Here is a 22,670-nt window from a genome sequence, read left to right as displayed (position 1 = left end):
TTTCCGGGGGAGATGGCCTCTGCCCGCCGGAGGGGTTTCCCTCAGGCTTTGCAGCACGCGCGTCGCTCTGGAGGGCATCAACAAGCCCGTCATAGACCGCATCATCCGGGTGGACCACGCCGGGGAGTACGGGGCGAATCGCATTTATGCGGGGCAAATGGCCGTCTTGGGTAGATCAAGCGTGGGACCGATTATCCGGGTTGGTGGAGCTAAAAGCGATCGCTGCGTTTCTGGTTAATTTGCACTTGATTAGCAATGGTCGAATGAAGTTGTAAGATCATAGCTTTCATAGTATGATAGCTGTCCATCTTTTTCGAAACATGTTTAAACATGTGGGTTTATAAAGAGTGGTGGGATTACTTGGTCAGGGAGTTACCAACACTGCAGTTGCTGCAGTACTGTCACAAAGACTCTTACCTTGCCAATGTTTTTATGTTGCCTTTTTATAACTATCCTTCCTGAATATTTCCTCTTTGTGATGTGAATAGCGTTACCTCTGCAGTCAAAGTGTGAGTGGCCTAAGCTGGTTTGTTTTCCTTTGTGTTTATTAGTTTTATTGGAAATGTTTAATTTTTCTGGGTTTATACTTTACTGTGATCTGGTTCTTTTGCAGCAAATGTGGAATCAAGAAAAAGACCACCTGAAAAAGTTCGATGAACTAATGGTTGCATACAGAGTTCGACCTACTGTCTTACTGCCTTTTTGGAATGTAGCAGGTTTTGTTTTAGGTGAGTCTGTATTATTATTGTTGTTGTTGTTGTTGTTTTGTGAAGTCTTCAAATGTGTAAATTATTTGTATTGCTTCAGATTTTGTTGTTTGTATATGTTTGGTACCACAATCACAGGGGCTGGAAGTGCTTTACTTGGAAAGAAAGGTGCAATGGCTTGCACAGTGGCAGTGGAAGAGAGTATATCGGATCACTACAATAGCCAGATCCGAACCCTTATGGAAGAAGATCCAGAAAAGTACAAAGAACTATTGCAGGTATTTAACTATGACTTAAAGAGTAGTTTAACATATTCATTGAATTATCTAGTGTGACTTTAGTCTTTTAAAATAATATGGTCATAGAATTTACAGTAGATCTCTCTTTGTTCTATCATTTAGAATGCTGAAGTCAACATAAACTTTAAGTTTCTTTTAAGTAAAAGGATGTTTTTTCCTTCAGCAGCACTAGATTGATCAAGCACTGAAATCAAAACGTACGTTGGATTAGCTTCAGCATGCTTTCAGTAATTCAGCATTTCCTTTTTGATTGGGAGAACTATGCTTTAATTTTGATTACCTTTAATTGAAAGGAAGGGTTTAGAGGGGAAACAAAAGCAGAAAACATGATTGCTTAGTAACTTTTTGCTTGTACTGGATATGATTATATAGTTAGAATAGTTCAGTTGGAAGGGACCTACAACGATCATCTGGTCCAACTGCCTGACCAATTCAGGGCTGACCAAAAGTTAGAGCATGTTATTAAGGGCATTGTCCAAAGGCCTCTTAAACACTGACAGGCTTGAGGCATTGACCACCTCTCTAGGAAGCCTGTTCCAGTGTTTGACCACCCTCTCGGTAAAGAAATGCTTCCTAATGTCAAGTCAAAACCTTCCCTGGCGCAGCTTTGAACCATTCCCACGTGTCCTGTCACTGGATACCGGGGAGAAGAGATCAGCACCTCCCTCTCCACATCCTCTCCTCAGGAAGCTGTAGAGAGCAATGAGGTCGCCCCCCAGCCTCCTTTTCTCCAAACTAGACAAGCCCAGAGTCCTCAGCTGCTCCTCACAGGACATGCCTTCCAGCCCTTTCACCAGCTTTGTTGCCCTCTTCTGGACGCATTCAAGGACCTGCACATCCTTCTTAAATTGTGGGGCCCAGAACTGCACACAGTGCTCGAGGTGAGGCCGCACCAGCGCTAAATGCAGCGGGATAATCGCCTCTTTTGACCAGCTGGTCATGCTGTGTTTGATGCACCCCAGGATGCGGTTTGCCCTCTTGGCTGCCAGCGCACACTGCTGACTCACATTGAGCCTACTGTCAACCAGCACCCCGTTCAAGTTCTAGTCCTGAATACTGTTCAGAGCATGTAAGGAGCTAATGTTTGTTAGCTCGGCAAGAAAATTATTTCCCAAGTGTTTTAGGCATCAAATTGGGACACATTCCTGTAGGGTGCTTGTGAGAGACTGACCTGTTTCCACACGCAGCGTATCGAGCTCGTTTGTGCTGTTTGGTGGGAGCCTGCTTTAGGGTCCGCATGTTCATTTCCAATTTTGCTCACTATCAGTATGTTCAGCTGTGCTTAGTTTAACATGTAGCCAAGCCTGGTTACTCCAAATGTGTTGTCTCGTTACAGAAATAGTATCTGAAGTAACCCAGGTTTTGCTGACATGTGCACAAGGGAAATACTACCCCTGAAAATAAGGACTATAAACTGAGAGGGCACAAAATAAGGAGAAAAAGCTAAGCAGCAGGGTTATTCACAGTGTCAATATGAGGAGGACTAGTGATGAAACCAAAAGTGATGCAAACCTGTTGGGTAGGGACGGTGCTTGGGTGTCTGTAAACTCTGAGCACTCTATTAAGCAATCCTAGTTATCGGCAGGCATCTCAAGAGAAAATTCTTTAAACCTTTTTGTTTTGGTTGAAAAATTAGAAGAGAAAAATAGTGTCCTTCAGAGTATGCTAGAATGGACAAAAGCTCCGTTGGCTTACAGGGAAACACCCTTACTGATCATCTGGCAAGGTAGGGACCTTAATTTCATTATTTAAATTGTCAGAATAATTTGTATGTGTGAAACTAATTAGTGTTATGAGTGACTCTGAGTGTAGGTTATAGGTTTTCTTGAAACAGTGAAAATGATAGTGATACATTAAACAGCAGCTTAATTTTTAAAGACTTTTTTTGAGAATATTAAAAGAACTTTAGGTTTGGGGAATGCTGTAAATAATTCCCTTCTTGCTGAATTGGAGATTCAGGTGTTTGAGAAGCTTCTGAGAGACCTGGACCTCAGATGGTGCGTGCAATGGTCAACAGCATATGGTTTTGTATACTAGCTGCCTTGATTTCTCTGCAAAGTAGACTTACTAATTAACTGCTACTTTTAAAGATAATAAAGCAATTTCGGGATGATGAACGGGAGCACCATGACATTGGACTTGAGCATGATGCAGAAGCGGTAAGCACAATGTTAACTAATTGGCACCATTAGTGAGGATGTAGATGTGATTATTCTTACCTTCCTTATCCCATCACTGTAATGTAGTTCTTTATCTGAGAATAGAAAATAAGGCGCTTGATAGTCTTTCCCAAAGATAAATATAAGAATACACTGCATATTATAGCTTACACTTTTCTGGAACAGAACTTAATCTGCTGGAACTCATGTCAAGTGTTAAAGTGATTGTGTTTTCCTGAGAGGTGTCCTCTGCACAGTTTTAAATTTTATTTTAAGTTTAGATTAAATATTTTTGAAGATAAGGCTAATAAGTGCTATCCATACAGTTGGGAACTTGAGGCATCATCTTGGTAGACAAACACAACCATGTTAGGAAGTGTGAAATACAAATTCTGTGCTCCCTTGAATGCTGTATGAGGAATGTGTGACTTCTTTCCTCTTTTTCTCTTGATTTACATTTGTGGAGAAATGGAAACATTCTGCAAAGTTGATAATTTTTGATTTCGTTTTCTCTAGCGTAGATTAGACTACAAATACAGGCGGTTTTTGGTGGTGGTTTTTTTGTTTGTGTTTTTGCTTTATTTTGTTCTTGGTGGTTTTTTTAGATAATGCTTACTATTCCTTACCACAATCTGGTTCAAACAAAACACTTCATTAGATGTATTTAATGTCTTATTCTTTGTTCTACAGGCACCAGCTTATTCAGTTTTGAAGACAGCTATACAACTTGGATGCAAAGCTGCAATATTTTTATCAGAAAGAATTTAGTGATATTTTCCATAATGTTTGTGGCAATAAACTGTGACACAAGTGTATGGAAATTGCAAAAGAATATAGTTGTTTTATTCTGCCTTTTGAAATTTTCTTCACTAGGTATCTGATTCAGCCATCTGTTGTCATATTGAGTACCCATTCAAAAAAGTATATTAAAGTCAGTTGAGCTAAGTGTGGATAAAGATGGCAGAATTGGGTCCATATGAACTAAACCTCCTTATTCAGAGACTGTTCACAAGGTGGCAGCAAAATATGTATGTATATACATAATTTATATATATAAAGTGTGTGTGTACACACGCACACACAAAAATGATAAATACATTCTCTGTTGCCTTCAAATTTATATGTACTTGAAAGAAGCTGGAGCTCATCAGCTCATTTTAAAATGGTTATTACTGACTAAGTAGGATATTTAAGTTCTGTTTTCAGGGTAAATGAAGTAGGAGTAAGTATTTCTTTTCAGTCTGTCTTGAATAAAGATTGGTATTATAAGACTTTCATTTGAAGACTTGTTTGTGTGGTTTGGGTTTTTTTTCAGGCTCAATTCTGAATTATTTGTTTTAAGTAGAATTTTTCTTCCTTTGGGGTTGTTGTTGTTGTGGGGGTTTTTTGTGTGTGATTGTAAGGAATGGATCCCTGATACAAAGCAGGTGGAGAGAGCAACTTGGAGCACCTGTGGAATTGCACTTAATATTCTGTTAGAGCTTTCAGGTTTATCTTACTTAGCTTCTAGTCTTCAGTGGCTCTTGAATTTCTCAATGTTCACTGTTGCTTTCTCAATGTTCCAACAATTTCCCCATACTTTCCGTTGACAGCCTGGCATGGAGCAATAAAAATAAAAAAGACAAAGTTGTGCATGTCTGTTCTGTTAAACACTAATTGAAGATGATAAAAGTACAGCAATGGAATTAGTGTGTCTTGAACTGGTAGGGATGAAAGGGACTTCTTGCAAGATTGCATCTTTTGTTCTTTATGTCTTAAGAACTTCCTGACTATTCCATTCTTTTCCTATTGCATCATTATGGAAATGGGATAGCTTTCCAAATGCATATGGATTATATAGAAGATGCTGATATCTTGATATAAACATTTAAAGTACCTGTGAGAGACTTCCATTTTTATAGCTGAGAAGCACAATCTCTTGATTGTATGTGGCAAGGCAGGGACACCCTGTAAATAAAATTGCGGGTCACATGGAAAGCACATATCCATGCTTTTGCCTTATATCCATGCTTCTAAAACTTTGGGGCGACACAGCTTGTTTAACTGCCATAAGCTAACTTTTGTTTCCCAATTTTGCAGGTTTTCCAGTTTCTACAGGTTTGTGGGTTTTGTTTTGTTTGGTTTGTTTTTCTTAAGAATAGCTCAGCTTGACAGATCAGGGAGCAGAATTTGTTGCATCTCATTTTCTGGTTAAAAGCTGTCATGTATTAGAAGTCAGTATGTCTTAGCCCAAGCAATGGGGTATAACGAATTGAACAGGTCAGCTATGGATGTGGGATGTAATGGATGTAAACCTAGTTGAAAAGGAAAGAATTGGAAAATGAGAAATAAAACGGTACCAAGTGTTGCCCATTACTGTCACGAGGAATGGGGCCACCGCTGCCAGTCTTGACTCTTACCTTACATGGCAAAGCTACACAGATATATTGAGGCCAGTTGAGTTTTATTGAGTTTTGCTGTGTGCTGTTTCCAGTTCTGTTGTGCTGGCCAAATGCTATGTACTGACTTTGTAGCTGCTTTGAGACCAGAGGAGGATAAGAAGTGCGGAGTTGCCGGCAGGAATCCAAGACCTGTGGGAGCGTCTCAAATCCAAGCATCTGGGACCTTGGTGAGGCTTCAGACAGCATTTAATCCAGGTACATCTGAGTCTACCTTTTTGAGTAGCTCTGTTAGTGTTTGTAGGTACTGATTGGTGTGTAATTTGACATGAAAGACTTCTTAACGAGGATTGGTTTTGCTTTTTTTGTGAAAAGCTTAGACTGAATGCTAAATCTTAATATAGAAACTCCTGTTCTGTATGATTTATTATGACTGACACTTTGTACATTCTTTAAGAATAATTTCGATCACTTACACTATTGCAAGTGTGGCCTGGTTATACTCAAACTACTGATGTTATTTATATTGTCCAAACAAAGTAGCATTTGGTTCTCTGTCTACGACTGGTTTGCACATCCACTGGAATAACTTGACTCAAGGAACTCAAAGCTAAATCACAGATTTCTTGGGGACTGTGTAGTAAGAAGACAGTGCTAAGGGATTCTCATTTTATGTGCCTCAGCCCCAGACAATTGTGAGCAGCGTGCATGTAAACTTGAGTTTACTAAAGGTACGTCATATTAGACTTAACACAGTATCTTCCCTAACTTCACCAATTCTCTGAACAAAAGTTACATCTAGCAGATTTCTTGCCTTAATTTCTCTAAAGCATTCGATATGCTGTCGTGGAAAATTCCTAGGTAATCTGAAGAAGAGAGGAACTGGCACAAAAGAATGGTTAATTAAGGTGGCTAAAGGCATAACAAGTGGTGTTGAAAGAACATGCAGTGCAGTGGTGTAAGTCATGGACTTTAATAATTGAGTAAAAAGAGGAAGAAAGATTGCTTGATGAATAGTCCATTGTAAAGTCTTTAATAACAGGGGCAGCATGGGACAGCACCTTTTATAAGTCCATTATTAGAACTGGGGAGGGAGGGGCACAGTATGTTTTGACTCAAAACTGGAAGTTGCACACCCATGCATACAATGGTCTTGTGATATGAACTGGAAACCAAGCCCGACGGTTTCCTGGTCTCTTGGCCATTACATCAGGATTGAATACTGGACAGGTCGTCCGTGGGGCTTTCCTAGGTAGATGGTACTCAGCTGAAGCCTGACATTCTCCAAGGCAGTGGTTACAGAGATTCTCTGGAGATGTCTGCGGTGGTGTTCAACCGTTGTGGGATTTGCTGCTGACATAGAGAAGCGTTAATCTGATCCTTCGTCCAAGATGTGGGTGGCTTCTGAGACCATCATATACTGCTCACTTGGAGCAACAATGTTTAAGAGACAAATCTCATTTTTAATGTGTTTAGTTTGGCCAAAGGGTGGGAACATCAAATACCAGGAAATCACCATGTGAGGTCAGTGTGTTTGGCCGTATCTGCAGTAACTGTGAAAGCGCTCACAGCGAGTTCTTTGTCCTCAGCAGCTGAAAACGTCCCGCACACTTGAGTAGGCCATCAGACAGTAATACTGTCTCTAGCTGTGAGCATAAAATATGAACCAGCAGAACAACTCTGGTTTATGCTGCTGAGCAGGATTTGTTCCTTCTTTTTACTGGAGCAGCATATTTGCACCCGTCCATTAAAGCGTGGGTGAGCTGCTGTTCTGCCACTTCCAATGGCTGTGCATTTCCCTGCTCACTGGCAGTTACTCTTTTTTTGTTGTTTTACATAGAAAATGGAGTTGCTTTTATTTTCCTCATGCAAAAGGGACATTTTTTTTGTTTAAAAACCTGTTTCAGATTTTGAAAGACTACAAAAGGTGGTAGAAGGTCATAGAAGGACTAGAGATACTCAAGTGCTGTTCTGAACTTCTATTGTACAGCTGCTGCAAAGCTGTAGTTTCTTTTTTATGTTATTCTGAGGCAGAACTAAAGCTGACATTAGTCAGCCATCTCAGCAGGGGTTAATGGCAGGCAGAGGCCAAAGTATATGGCTTATACAAGTCTGTTATCATAGTGATTGTCGATGAACTCTGGTTGTGTTGACAGAGGAAAAGGAACTTGGATCAGACAAGGGAGGCTGTGAAATGCTGCATTTTCAAAACAGGGAGTGGGGAAGATGACAGGGTCTTCACCCTGTCTGAACCATAAGATAAGCACGTAATTTGCGTCTTGTAATATGCAGTGGGATGAAATTCTTCCCCTCAAAGTAATGAGGGCTGCTTCTAGCTCCTGTGATAACCACAGGTCTTGATCCTGATTTTTCTCCTCCGGAAGCAGAGTGTGTTTTATTTTTTTGGTGAGGAGGAGCAGAGGGTATCCACCTGTGTGTGTAGGTGGCATAGGGCTGTTATCTGCTCCTTGATCAGCATCTCACTTCTTACTGTTTTCTCCTGCAATCAGGGCTGGGGACGATGTGGCCCCTATTTTCCAAAGCTGCTCTGAGTCCAAGATTAAGGTAATGGCAGTGCTTGGAGGCGAGTGACGCGGCCAGATGGTGTGGTCCTTCTGCTGAGCATTGGGGCTTTTTCTGATGCTCTGACAGCTCTGAAGCAGGATCTCCACACCATCTGTAGGCACTGTGCTGGCTCAGGAGGAGGAAAACCCAGCAAAGGAAAGCAAACAGGCAACAGCAGCTCTGTCTCTTGAAGCAAGAAGGATGGTTATGAAAATTCAAAGCAGCTCTGAACATCTGTGGGCCATCAGTAACAGCTCTAGAAAGCTACCAGGGTGGCAAGGTGCACATGATGCCACGGCGGCGTAGGTCTGGCTGTGCCAGTACGTGTTTCAGTCTCTTGCTGGGGCAGCTAGGCTAGGCAAAAATTAAATCCCCACGGCTGTGATTAATGTGGTCATGCTGACATAAGCTGAATGGACTTATGCCACAAGTTATGTAAAATGCGACTCATAAAATTGTTTGGCAGAGAGCTAAATCATTGTCTGAGATGATAAATATTACAGATAGAAGAAATATCAGATCTAATGGGCTTGATCTTTGGAGTAAACCTGTGTGGCTCACTTGAGCATAATAGTGCTAGGCTTGCTACAGATTGACTGAGGATATGCCATGCAATTCCTATGCTGGGGATGATGTGGATTGTACATCCCTGTTTTTTCTTACATTTAAGGAGTTATTTAATCTATACAGTCCCTTGTGTCTGCCTCATTTCTTGACTTTAGGGAAGATATAATTTCAAATGGGTGCCAGTCATTTTTCGTCACTAGCTTCAAAGTTGTTGCATGTCACTTGCATTGAATTCTGCACGTATTTTCAGCCTGGGGAGCTTAAAGGGATAAGGCAAAAATATCGGCCAGTTTAAAGGAGGAATGTGTGTGATAAAGGAGGAGATTGTTTAAAGGTACCATTTTTCTATTTATTAATTCATTTTCCCCAGAGTGGCTGAGATGAAAAATCTGGATAGATTTAGGAGAGTGACAGCAGCTTTGCAGTTGTCCTCCCAGAGTGACAGAACTTAATTTGCATCGAAGAAAGCTTGCTGACACTCCTCTTTAGAGTTGGGGGGCTGACCTAATGTTGAGTAAGTGAATTAACAGTTAATTGGAACAGGTTCAGTGGGTAACAGATCTCTAAAACAACTTGACTGTGTTAGAAGGAAAATTCCATTTGTTCTCGTTATGTGATTTCAATAAATGTAGCCTCCTGTTCACTTCAGGTGTTTTTGAGAAGTACCACCTTATACTACAGTTTTACAGAGCAGAACCCAAACCTAAGCAGACCAGGGGATGGTATCTCTGTGTCCAGTAATACAGCTTATGGCAGCAGCATCATTTCATCGTGTTAAGATGCAGATTAATACACCTATGCTGATATTAAAAAAGATTACTTTTTTGGTGCTAAGTATCTTTGTTTCACAAATTAAGGCCACGGCCCTGCCTTTACTTGTGCTTGTTCCTAACTGGAAGTAGGTGATGTTCTGATGGAAGCCCAGGAATCATGCAGTGTTGCTCGGAAGGGAGCTCTGGAGGTCACTTCGTCCATTCTCCTGCTGGAGGCAGGACTGGGGCCAGCACTAAAGCAGATCATCCATGATCTTGTCTGGCTAGGTGATGAAAACTTCCAAGGACAGAAATTCCACAGTCTCTATGGGCAGCCCATGCTGCATTACCCTACCAGTGATGCTTTTTTTTTTCTGATAACCATTCTGAACCTTCCAAGGCTGTGGCTGCTGCTGCTTGTTATGTCATGTGGCACCATGGAGAAGAGTTTGGCTCCATTATCTTGGTAAATACTCTTTGAGTATTTTCAGGCAACTATTAGATCACGCAGTTCTTACCTTCCCAGTGTACACGCCCTCCACCGAGCTCTGTGCTAAAGAGCAGCCTGGGAGGTGGTGAGCGAGGCAGTGGGAAGCCAGGCACGGATTGGGGTGCACATCTCTCCTCCTCTCTATGGCTGCATCGTTCCTGCTGCGTTTCCACTGCAGTCACGGCTTTTACAGCAAAAGGTTCCTGCTGGTGGGACTGTGTCCCCAGGAAGGAGGGTGCAGAGCTGTAGCTCTCCTTGCAGTGCCTGGTTCCTGAACTGGCACAGAGGAAAGTAAGAGATGCATCTAGTGACCACTTTGACAGTCTCATTCATTCATATGAATGCCTGAAGCCGTCTTCTTTCCTTGCAGGTATTTTCTACCCAACCGTTTGCATGTCATGCAAATCATGTCAGTGATTTGTATTTTAGTGTTACCTGTGCCTAGGACAGATGGATTTACTGATTTGATGGTACAGATGGACATGTGTAGACCAAGGTATTAATGAAAGCAAGACATACACACACAGTGGGTGTTTTTCCTCTTTAAAATACCTTTTCTGGACTGCAGAATAGAAAGATTATTTCTGGCACTAGAAGTGCTTTTCTGTTTGTTTTGCGGCCACTGGCCAGCCACCTGCCAGGGACTGCTCGGGTCAGAGCAGAGGCAGCAGCGGGTGAGGGGGATTTGAATTTTTTTTGTGGTGCATTTTGAAGGCAAGCTCTGCCAGCTGCATTTTAGCAAGTTGTCATGAATTTCTCCCAAGTTTGTGGTTTGAGGGCAGCTGTATAGTCAGAGGCTGCTAACTGTGTATGCAAATGGATAAAACATTTAGTGGAGTGAAAAGCATTTGCTTCTAGGAAAAGACAGTCATGCGATGCCAAGGCAGATAACTCAATACTGTTGATCTTTGTTGCTATCTCTGGATTAAAGTAAATTTCCTCTTTAAACAGCAGCCTATGTCTAATTTAAAGCCGTCTCTCATCTGGCTGATAGATTGTTTCCTCCCTCCCGTGGGTACAGAGATGTGCTCTGGAGTTGGCACCCAGCTTCTGAGGCAGGAAAACACACACGACTTGCATTCAGGCACTGGTCCTGGGAAAGCCAAAACACAGTGGGGCCTCTGCTCTCCAGGTGTATTGTCCCAAGTCTCCCTGTGCCGATGGCTGCGGGTCCCGAGGCAGTGTCGTGGTTTAATCTCAGCTGGCAACTGAGCACTACACAGCCACTTGCTCACTCTGCCCTCCTCCGCCATGGGATGGGGGAGAGAATTGGAAGAGCAAAAGTGAGAAAACTCGTGGGTTGAGATAAGAACAGTTTAATAATTGAAACAAAATAGTAATAATAAAACAATATACAAAGCAAGTGATGCATGATACAATTGCTTACCACCTGCCAACTGATGCCCAGCCAGCGGTCCCCCCCGGCCACCTTTCCCCCAGTTTATGTACTGAGCATGACATCACATGGTATGGAACAGCCCTCTGGCCAGTTGGGGTCAGCTGTCCCGGCTGTGCCCCCTCCCAGCTTCTCGCTGGCAGGGCATGGGAAGCTGAAAAGTCCTTGACCAGTGTAAGCACTGCTTAGCAACAACTAAAACATCGGTGTGTTATCAACATTATTCTCATGTTAAACCAAAACACAGCACTGTACCAGCTACTGGGAAGAAAATTAACTCTATCCCAGCCAAAACCAGGACAGGCAGGCACAGCAGAGTCCTGCTCTCCTCTCTGGAGTGACCCTATTGTGTTTAACAAATGTCTCATCTCTACTAGCCTGTGGCATTTGCATGAGAAAGGGGCTTTGCTTTAGGGCTGGATTAAGAGAAGGCTACCGGGTGCAAGTCTACTAGAGATGTTAAGTTTACGCTTAGCACCAAGCCCAAAAGCAACAGGGATAATTGGATGCTCTAGGCTAAACTTGTTCTGAGGCTTTAGCGACTTGCCTGTTGCCACCTAGCAAGTCTGCGGCAAAAATACACTAGAAATACAATTTGAGAGGACTTGAACCTCCCAGGTGTCTGCACTAACTGTACAGCACTCCTGGTATGTGGTGAAAATGTGCAGACTTCACTGCTTTTAAATGTTTTTATCCAGCAAAAGAACAGCAGCAGGACTTAAAATCACTGGTGAGATTGTTCTGCAAGTATAGCTTAATGGCTCAATTTCATCCCTGACCTGGAAAGCTAATGGTAGTGATGGATGAGGAGCTGTCTTCCACATCTCATCTTGTCAGCCCTCATTGTTCTGACTTCGGCAGGAAAAATGCAGTTTACTTGAAGACTTCGAAGGTGGCTGAAATGTTGTATTTTTCTAAAAAATATATAACAACTGTCCATTTTTCAATTCCTCCCACCCAAATATCACAGCAATACTTGCTAATGAGAAATAATTATATCTCAATTTTAAGTGACACAAGTGCTATTGTTTACACAAAATGTGAGAATCTAGTAAGACATCAGGCATATGTTTATAGGGTTAATGCGTGAGAAATCAGTTCTCTCTTCTCGGGGAGCTGAGCCTTGCAAAGGAAGATGACAGATACGTGTGCTTAGAGACAGACTCTAGAGCTGGTTGTATTTGCTTATCATTTGTCATAAATGCAGAGACTTGCAGCACAAAGTACTAGTGCAGCATAAGCTGGAACATATGCTCCTCTCCAACAGATGTGGCACCAATCCTAATGCTCACTGGATGTTTCAGGTCGGTGACCAGCAAGAGGATCTATCCTGGTAGGCAGGTATGAGTAACCTTGAGCCTTCCTGTGGATTGTTGCCTAATCCATGGAAAAATCCCAAACGGAGCAGGCCGAGTATGGCCTGGTTTTCAGCTTGCATTGCTGGCAATTCATAACTGCTGAAACAGCTATCTGGGCCTACCTGATACATTGCTTGGATATGATGTTGCAAAAGCGTTGGGATAAAAACGCTTACTTGAAGCTATTGCTTTGAAGTGACCTGTAGAGTGACCTACTACTTCAATATTTCTTTCCAATTGACTCATCATTCTCCATGGACTTGGTATTCAAACAGAAATAACTCTTTCACCACTCACAGTGGTGAAAGCCCTGTGTCTTGTTTTCAGTGACTTTCCTATTAACAAGAAAATCCATGGCTATATTTTTCCCTCTTTTTATCTTCCCTGCACTTACCGAAATGCATGTGATACTGATACAGCCTTTGTTTTTAGAAGGTGTGTTATAATACACCCTCCATATGTCATCTTGTACTGAGTACTTATTCCATGCTGAGTTGTAGTGAGTTAAGAATAATCAGCAGAACTCTCTAATACACTCGTCTTTCTGATTTATTGGAAAAAAAAAAACCTGCAAACATTTCACTTACAAAGTCTTATTGTCACAACCAAGACAAAATAATAGAACAAGTTACATACATGAGCTGCACGTGTTAGGTATGAAAACATAGCAAGAGGAGAAGTTTACAGAGGAGATTTCCTAGAGAATATTCATCCACGTTGTAAAACCAATGGTAAATCTTGCTGCATCTGGCATTTATTATGCCACACTCTGTTCTTACTCAGTGTTCGCCCTGTTCATCTTAGGCAACATGTACTCATTCCTCAGTTCTCCCACATACCAAGATATTAATTTGCTTCTCATGTAAGCAGCCAACAATCTGAAATTGCCACAGCACACCATCATGGACTTGATTCAGTAGCTATCTTGCTTTCTTTTGGTTATTGTTAAAGATAAAGAATCCAAAGTGGATCAAAGTCCATTCAGTCTCTGGAGCTGGACCCGTGCCCCTGCTTCTTGCCCCTTTGTTTAGACTTGCATGCTATGAAGTTTCAGAAGTAGCTACGACCTATCTGTATTTGCCTTAAATCAAGCAACTTCTTAAATGGATTTTATGTGTTTCATTTTTCTTTGCTTTACTGGGCATAAGTAGGGTCTGATTTTTCTGTGGGCTTTGCTTTCCTTGGCTTCTAAAATAATTTTCTAAGATGTTGCTGTTTTGACTCATTAGGTCATTGGGCGAGTCCAGTTATGCCCCTTATCCAGCACTGCTCTACTTCAGGGGGTTACAGAAAGAATCAAACTCTTGTGCTGAAGGTGACGAATTTCAGGTGCAAGTATTATCATGACAATTGATTTTGATTATTGATGGGTGGGTGAAAGTATCTATGCAAATGCACATCAGCGTGTGCCTCTTTATTAATACTATATATCTCTGTTGAGCTGAGGAATGGACAGTGTGCCTTTTGTTCAGTGAGTGTTCACAGAGATAAGAGCTGCTACGGCCCCGCTTGCGATCACCAGCAACGAGCCATGTTCAGGTGTGGAGTCGACTGGGTAGGTGACAAGTGGATAGGTGGTGGCTGGAACGTGGCTGTAGATGAAGCCATTTACATTTAGGAGATCTGGCAAAACCATTTTACTGGCCATGTCTTCAAGTCCGCTGGGTGCTCTCCGCTGGCTCTCCTGGGATGCAGAGAGCGCACAGGCGTATTTATGCCTTTCCTGGGCACGAAGCCTTCCAGCCCTTCTTGGTGAGCTGGTGACAAATGGTGCGTTCACACCGCTGAGCAGGCGGTGGGTTTCCCTGAAGCAGAAGAGAGGTGGTTTCATGCTGTTATGATGACCTGCAACGTGGCTGGAGGCCAGGAGAGGACAGTCTGGCTGCCATTGAGCTTCCACATACTGGGCCACCGTGCCCTGCTCAGGTATATTTTGACCTGGATGGCTTGCCTTTTGCTGATGGATGAAGATGGCCTCTAAAACTAAGTTATATTTGTTTCTACTCTCCTCCCCCCCCGCCCTCTTCTTTGATCAATGGACAAGGTGTAAATGGACTTCTTGGCTGGTTGTTTAGGAGATACCCATTCTTTGTACAAATACCTGCCTTTGATTCATCTTATGTTATTATTTATTTAGTCAGCTAATCAGGGAGCTAAATCAGTGCTGTAGCACATATGCAGCTGTATGCACAGCACAAACTAAAAATGACAGAGGATACTGGAGGCAAATGGTGTCCAAGAAACCCACTGGTTCAAAATTGCTCATTCAAAGTATTTGGTGAAGAGCTTCAAGTAAGATAAATGTCCAAAAGTCCATGAATGATTCATTAAAACAAGGGAAATAAATCCAATGAAGCATTCAATTATCATGAGTAATTCATTGTATTCTAATATGTTTAGGAGTGATATTTAAAATATATTTCCTAGGCTTATAATTCATAAAGCTGACAAAAAACTGATCTAGAAAGAGGGTATGTTATTTATTCCAGAGCCAAAGGCTGGTGCTGAAATTGTGTGAACTGAAATCTCTTTGTGAGTTCAGATGCAACCCTCGGTATTTCATACTTCTTAAATGACTAAAAATCTTCCTGCAGAGATGAGTTGTTAAAGCTCCTGTCAGATCAGATCCCAGAAAAGCTGTAACCACAGCGGAGCAAAAGGTATGGAAATTTCAAGTGTGTAACTTTCAGTATCAAAGTGCTCTCAGAGAGAGCTTGAAATTTGTTCAGCCTGAGGCATCTCTCCCCAAGCCTCTGTCATCTGTCACGCCGTGGCAGCAGACAGAGCAGAGAGATGGGAGGGGAATAACGCATTTGTACGAGGACAATGTCATGTCATTTAAAGAGCTGCAATCCAAGCAGAAGTCTTGTTTGTGGATGGGTAACCATTCCTCTTTATTTTTCAATTCAAGCTTTTCATTCTTTGGCCACCATGGCTATCCCTTTTTTCTGCTACCACGAGGATCCAAATTATTGCAAGGGTGGCTGGTGACGTCTCCGCTCTGCAGTGTCATGTCCGCAGTCCCTGGCGTGTGATGCTGCAAAGGTGTCTGAGTCTGTTTTGCTTTAACGCTTTCTATGTGGTCTTTTACTGCTCCATGCTTTCTCCAACATTTATGTCCTCTTTTAATTATGAGCATGTTCTTTTCCATTCAGAGAGGGCCCAGACATAAAGACCCCAGAGGCACTGGTGACCCTACTGCTAGGGAAGGTGTGGTTTTGGGCACTGCAACATGAGCCTGATGCTGATGAGAAGTCGTCTGCAGGGAGCCAAACGGGCCTCGTGTCAGTAGAGATCAGGTACTGACAGCTGCCAAGGAGGACATCTCAGCATCCTCCTTGCTCCTCTGGAAGGTGCCCTCGTGTCCCATCTGCAAAACCTCCCACTAGTTTCTCTGAGTGCTGTAAAAGCCCCCAGAGAGGGATCCGCTCACTTGCAATAGCAGGACCTCAGCCAGGTCATGGAGGTGTCCCTTCCCACCGCTACCAAGGTAGGGGAAAAACAACCTTTTGCATTCACCGTTCTCCTCTCCCGTTTGCAGGTACCGCTTCAGAGATGGCAAAGGGAACAGGAGACAGAACATGTTTCTGGAGGTGAAGTAAGAAATAAAATGCAGCTGTGAACCAGCCTGTTGTAAAGGCAGTTTGGGCTTGACCTCAGTCTCACTTAGGTGAGCCTGTGCGGTTCCTGTTGTTTTGGTGGGTTTGCTTTGCATTTGTACTTACATGAGATGAGAAGGATGACTCATATTTTACAGTTCCAGGGAGCAGATATGATGCCTTCTGTATTGTAAATTAAAAAAATAGATTTAAATTGAATTAGGTAGGACAAGAAAGATGATCCTACCTCTGTTCAAGGGGTTGGCATTGTAATAAGGAAACCTATGACACCAGATGTAAAAATAGCTGTCATTTAATGAGCAAATCTGACTGGCCTTAAACAAAGAGAGGTATATGGTGCACTTGCTGTCTTGCTAATGAAGTAATTGTGTTGCTTTGCATCGATCTGTGGAATGTTTAATCTTAGTTAAGGGGCACAGCCTGAGGAATAAGTGTGGAGGGATGCTGGGAAGAGATCAGGTTTAGCCTTCCTGGTGGGATTCCAGGCTCCAGCACTGTAATGCCGGTCCCCTCACCGAGCAGGTAAAGAATTTCCCTTGAAGCAGGAAGATTACATGAGTGAGGCTGATTTTTAGGCATGATTTAAACAACTGCATGTGCAGACATCATCTATACCAGGCACTGTACTGCAAGGTTTTCATTTCAAGCGATGATGAGCAGTGCCCGCAGCATCCTCCCAGTAGCTTTCCACCCAAATTGTGTGGGCCAGAGCAGGGCAGAGGACACTGCTGTGCGTGGGCTGGTGTCGCTGGGGTGGCACTTCCTGATGGAGATGCTGCCAGCTGGGGATTGCTGCCAGGCTCCCTGCACAGGTGTGGGGTGAAACCTTCCTGAGCCCAAGGACTGCTGCTACAGTCTGTCTGGGAACACAGGGGTGAGAAACAGTGCTGGCTCAGGCCCTTTTATCAGTTTTGGGTTGCTTTTCCTTCTCAACAGGCCACTTTCCTTTTAAGCCATTAGCTTTTCTCCTCACTATCCTTGACGGCATGAGGTAAGGGTCTAGGGCAAGGCTTCCTAGAGCTACCGCTGCCCTCCTGCCCCGCAGAAGGGGTGCTCTGAGCCAGAGCATCAGCTTTCCCACCCTAATTGCTGAGTGCTGATAAGCCATTTTCCCTGGACTGATCCTCCAGTCATTGGCCAGGGAAAAACTCAGGTGTCCTCCTATGGTTTTTTTTCCCCTCCTTTTCCCTGCATGAGTGATCCAGCTCAGGCTCATCAGGAGGAGCGTCAGCTGAGCCAGGATCATCTCATTATTTGAGTCTGTAAGCCGGTAATAGAGCTTGCTCCCTGTTGTGTACTCGCCTTTGATTCTGTGTGCTCTATCTCATCGCTTTGTGCTGAAGCTTCATCTTTGCAGCTCGCTGCTGCAGGTTATTTGTCAGGCACAAAGCCCCTTCTCTAATTTCGTGGCAAGCTTAGGGGATACACAAGCCCAAAGCTGAAAGACATGGAGGCCAGGCAGGCTCACGACTGGGACCCGGTAAGGAGAGTCACTGGAGGGGAGGCGGCTGCTGCTGCTCTGCTGCTCTTTAAAAGGCATCAGTGACACAGGCACAGCGCTGCTGAAACCAGCGGAAAGCTGTGGGATGAGCCTGAGGTCTCTTCTCTAACTCCCTTACACTGCTTTATGAAAAACAGAAGCTTTTTTATTTTTTCTGTTGTGATTAAGGTGATACGTATCACCGAGGAGCTGTTTTCACTGTGTGACTTGAGACTCTCTGCCAGGATAAATTCACAAATGCTGGTAGATGGGACTTATATGTGTAGTGGTGAAGGTGAGGGAAATTTTAACCTGCTTTGTGAAAAGTTGTATTTTTAAAGTTAAAAAAGAACAGGTGATTCTCTGAGCGGACGATGAGGTTTTGGCTTTATTGCTCTCCAGTGGAATGAGAAGGCCAGGCAGTGCCGACGTCCTGCTGCAGCCTGAGGACCTTGGAAGGATCTTTCTTGTATGAAATTGCATACATTAATGCTTTGGACCTCTGCTCTCCTTCCCAATGGCCAATTTCAACCAAATTGATCGCAAAGTTATTTGGAAGGGGAGTGCTGGACAAGCAGCATAGTTTCCTTGGGAAGCAAAGGGAAAAGTGTGTTCCAATAACGTGAGCAATAAATAGCTAGTTGAAACCTGTGTTAAATTCTCTTTCCTAAGTCCTCTCTTTGCTAGCAAACAGGCATTAAAGATCCAGACCTATTTAAAATGGTCCAATCTTGCTAAATTGATTTTAAAATCAATCAAATGGCACAATAACCCCAAATGGGTATAATGAAACTGTTACAAACCTCATTTAAATTACCCTGCTTTAATCTGCAAATTAGGGCTCAGCTATGTGATCAGGTTTTATTAGCGAGTTATGGTGCAAATACATATTTAAGTGACTTACCATTAATTAAGCTAAACCATTTCAGTCAGTGATTAAATTTACATTTGAACACACACACACGTCCAGGTTTAATTAGTTTGGTATTAAACTGTTTTTGTTAAACTAGTTTAACATGAGCACATGATGCAAGATTTGGCTCTACCTGATGCTTTTCAAACCTGGGGGTTACCTGGCTCCATCTCGGGGGTCCTCAGACCCATGAGCTCTGCAGAGCCCTGGGGGTGGTGGGGAAAGGGAAGGGCTGAGCAGGCTCCTGCACCCCGGGGACTACCCTGCACCAGGAGGGTGACACGCCGGGGCCTCGTCCTGCCACTGGAGCTCTCAGGTAAGAGCCTGAACGGCAGTAGGTGAGGCACGGCCACAGGATTGATTTTTTGGCAGCACACTCCAGCAGGGTGCTGGGGGCACCAGCACAGCACGTTAACCTTCTCTGCTGCCCTGGGAGAGTTAGCAGGGCTTGTTGGCTGAAGCCTTTAGATACAGCACTGGAAGCTATACGTCAGCATGAGTGTTGTCATTCATATGTGGATCACATCAAATAATGAATTTAAAGAGCAAGTGCAAGACTTATGATCTTGACCTGGAGAGTTTTTGTGTTTTCATTTTCAGTGTAAGAAACATCTCTGATGGAAATACCCTTAGGTATTTCCATTCACAATTACTGCTGATCCCCCTTTCGTATGATGGTTGTATACTTGCACTCCCCTTGCTGAAAGATGTTTCCTTTCCATGATGCTGTAGTTGGCTTTCTTCACAATACCAGCAGCTTCAGCTTTCTGGAGGATATGCGACAGCAGTTTCCCATGCTCACAGCTTGTCAGACAGAGCTCAGCATGCCAACTGACACTAATGCAGATAGGCTGGGGTTTTTTGTTCCTGTTTCATTGCTTAGCTGGAAATATATAGGCATGGCTTCCTGAATGCCAGTGTAATAGGTAAGTATAAGTGCCCTGCTCACACAAGTTTCTATGCAAAAAAAGCCCTTGAGAGCTTTCAAACCATATGGGACAAGCTGGAGATAAGCCAGCTGATGCTGGTACTGTTCACCAGTCTGGTGGCAAGGACAGGCTTGGGCAAGAGAGTTTGTTGTATGAATTACTCAGGAAGCCATCCTTCTACAGCAAGGAAATCCTGTATTGGGCTATATGTGGTTTATAGCAGCCAGGTCTGCTTGCAGGCTTTCTGATTAAGAAGTGCTACACCCTGCTGATAGCTAGTGAGCAAACAGACTGGCAGAGGTGGCAAGAACATCCCACTTATTAAATAGAAAATATTTTAAGAGAGAATGTGCAGTAACACCCCTACCCCCAAACTCCTCCATGTCCATGCATGTGCCCTGGAGGTCTGGCTCTCCTCAGTCCTGGGTTGCTGAGTCGCCTCAGCTGTTTGTGGTAGCAAGACACCCTCTCCTGTTTTCCCATCCCTCAGTGGGGACTCAGTCACCCTGCTGCTGTGACTGGCACAGATTCATTAGTCCACAATACAAAATGGATTCATGTCTGCCTGATCATGTTGGTTTGTACTGTAATTAATAGTATTCCGTAAAACCTGGGAGTCAGAAGAATGGCAGGTGAAGGATGTTTATTTTGATCATGGAATCTCCCTGGCAGGACCACCCAGTGGGCTGGGGGAGGAGATGTGCTAGCAGCTTTGCTTTCAGAGGAAATACTTAGAAGAGTAATGATTGGGGCATGAAGTCAAGTGACCGATCTTTCAGACTTGTATTTTTTTGCTATCAATTATTGTACTTTTCTGCTGTAGACTGTTTAATAGTGCATTATAAGTTGGAGGTATAACCCGCTCACTGTAGAAGAGCAGCTGTACATCGCTGGTGCAGGAAGGGATCCCTATCTATTTCCTCCTGCACCTGCAATAGACTACGTGCAGCTTTGGTGCACTGGGGCAGATACCGACCCGGGATAGCTGGCAGGAAGTCTAAGGCTTGTGTCTCAGGTACATCGTGAAAGCACCAGACAAATGTCGTCACTGTCTGTGCCTTCTGTCTTTCTGCCACTTTATTCTATCTACTCAGATGGTGAGCTTGCTGGGGCAGACTGCTCTTCCTACATCTCAGACAGTGTCTGGCATACCGTGGCATTAACAGATCAGTTACACAGATGTATGAAATACTGCTAACTGTGGAGAAACTTTAATGGATGCTATATACCCAACGCTTCCTTTTGCCTCTGCAAATCTCCTCCAGACATATCATGCAGATCGTATATACTGGGATATCTATTTTTAGCTCAGACTTGTATGTGAATAAGTATAACATTATTCCTTATTTAGTGAACAGGATATCCTGGATACGGGACATTCTGAAGCAAGTGTTTAGATAACATCTATTTAAACAATGGGTGTTTTACACAATGGTAGTAAAAATTGATATTGTGAATTCTCTCTGGTCCTGATTTTGAGGTCACAGTTATTAGTGTACAACCTATTATTTTTCTGGAGTATGCAATTGCTATTAAAAACCTCATAAACTTTTTTTTTTTTTAGGTTTATACAGGAACAAGACGACCACTGCTTAAGCGAAAAACGAGGAGCATCAGCATTGTAACTTGCCAGCAGTGGAGTTTATAGATATTTTAATCCAAACAAATGAGCTGCTACTTCTTTGGGAGGCACAGAAAGAGGAAAACAAATCTGACAGCCACCACAGAAGTAAATGTATTGCGTGTGGTCCAGCTCCTGGGAAGTGGTGGAACACCATGCAGGAGAGATGAGTCGCATCACTGCGACTTCTTCTCAAGTTCAACGTATTCATGTTACTAGAAGTGACAAGAGGAGCGAAGTACTCCAGACAAAATGGTTTGTTTCTTTTCCTCTGTGATGGGTTGTAAAATGCGAACTAAGGATAAGCTATGATAATGTGGATGAACTGTATCCATTGCAAAGTAAATACAGCCCCTGCAGCATAATTTCAGTAAGACTGGAATGATGGGTAGAGAGGAATAATGCTTGTTGCTATTTGGTAACTGAAAGCAGTTTTGTGTTTATGACCCCTTCAATTCTGGTACAGCAGCCATCAAACGCCCTTAGCTTGTGCGAGCAGATAGGGAGAGTGGCTCTTAAATTGGCTTTTTCCAAGCAAGGTCCAGATTGTGAAGCTGAGCACCTCTGTGAAGTCTCCCATCTCTGACATATTCAGTGTTTTGCCCAGAGACCCAGCCTGTGCTCAGGGAGCAGTGAAGCAGCCAGGGTCCCAGAAAATAGGCAGTTGGCCATCTTTTGTCAGCCCCAGGCTCTACAGCTCTCATCTTGCGACTGGCTGAGGTGAGAAAGGACTAGCTGGTAATTTAAACAGCGGTAGTAAAAATCAATGTTGTGGATTCACTCTGGTCCTGATTTTGAGGTCATGGTTATTAGCGTACAACCTGTTATTCTGCAGCTTGAGTGAGCCTGCACCAGCACTGTCTGGCGCATGTACGGTGTTTGCACTGGCGGGTCTGGTGTGGCTGGTCGCACGCTTTCTGCCAGCTGGCCCCTGGGCTTGTCCCACTGGCTGGGGTGACATCTGCATTTTCTCCAGCCTGTGGGGCCCACGGCTGGCTGGGAGGCTGCAGCCGTTCCCCTGCACGCAGGTCCCACAGTGATAATCGCCATGCTGCTAAACTCCAGGTCACCCTGTAGGCAGCAGCTGCTCGACAGGCACGAAGGGCCGTGCCAGCTCCTGCAGATGTAGCTGTCTGTCTCCTGAGCGTGGATGTGCAGCTAATCAAATCAACCTTGCATGAAAAGAGGGCGCAGGCCGTCTTGAAAAATCGGTATGCCTGTAGCAAGACCTGAAGGCATGTGAAACATGCTGGGCTCGAGGGTGTAAAAAAGCACAGGCTAGTAAAAATCGAACGTATGGGCCAATGGGTTCACAGAGTTCAATGGTATTTTTCAATAAAACATCTTGAAGGATGGGTTTCATACCAGCACAGCTGTGCTTTTTAAACATTTTTGAGTTTTGAGGGTGCAGAACAAAGTGTTTGAAGTGATGGGTC

The 22,670-nt window shown here is 43.5% G+C and overlaps 1 protein-coding gene across 1 annotated transcript; it reads left to right on the top strand.

Moving 5' to 3' along the window:
- Nucleotide 1: 1 nt before the first annotated feature.
- Nucleotides 2-4,239, top strand: COQ7 (coenzyme Q7 homolog, ubiquinone (yeast); the record flags this gene model as incomplete). The annotated part of the gene is made up of 5 exons (XM_009324827.1): nt 2-199; nt 614-728; nt 846-985; nt 3,097-3,165; nt 3,856-4,239. Coding segments are annotated over 5 exons (600 nt in total), but the record flags the coding sequence as incomplete, so codon positions are not given.
- Between the last annotated feature and the right edge of the window lie 18,431 nt (nt 4,240-22,670).

This window comes from Pygoscelis adeliae, unplaced genomic scaffold, assembly GCF_000699105.1.
Source record: "Pygoscelis adeliae isolate BGI_AS28 unplaced genomic scaffold, ASM69910v1 Scaffold85, whole genome shotgun sequence".
NCBI lineage: Eukaryota > Metazoa > Chordata > Aves > Sphenisciformes > Spheniscidae > Pygoscelis > Pygoscelis adeliae.
Note: the sequence above shows the minus strand (reverse complement) of the source record. Positions and strands in the feature narration are given on the sequence as shown.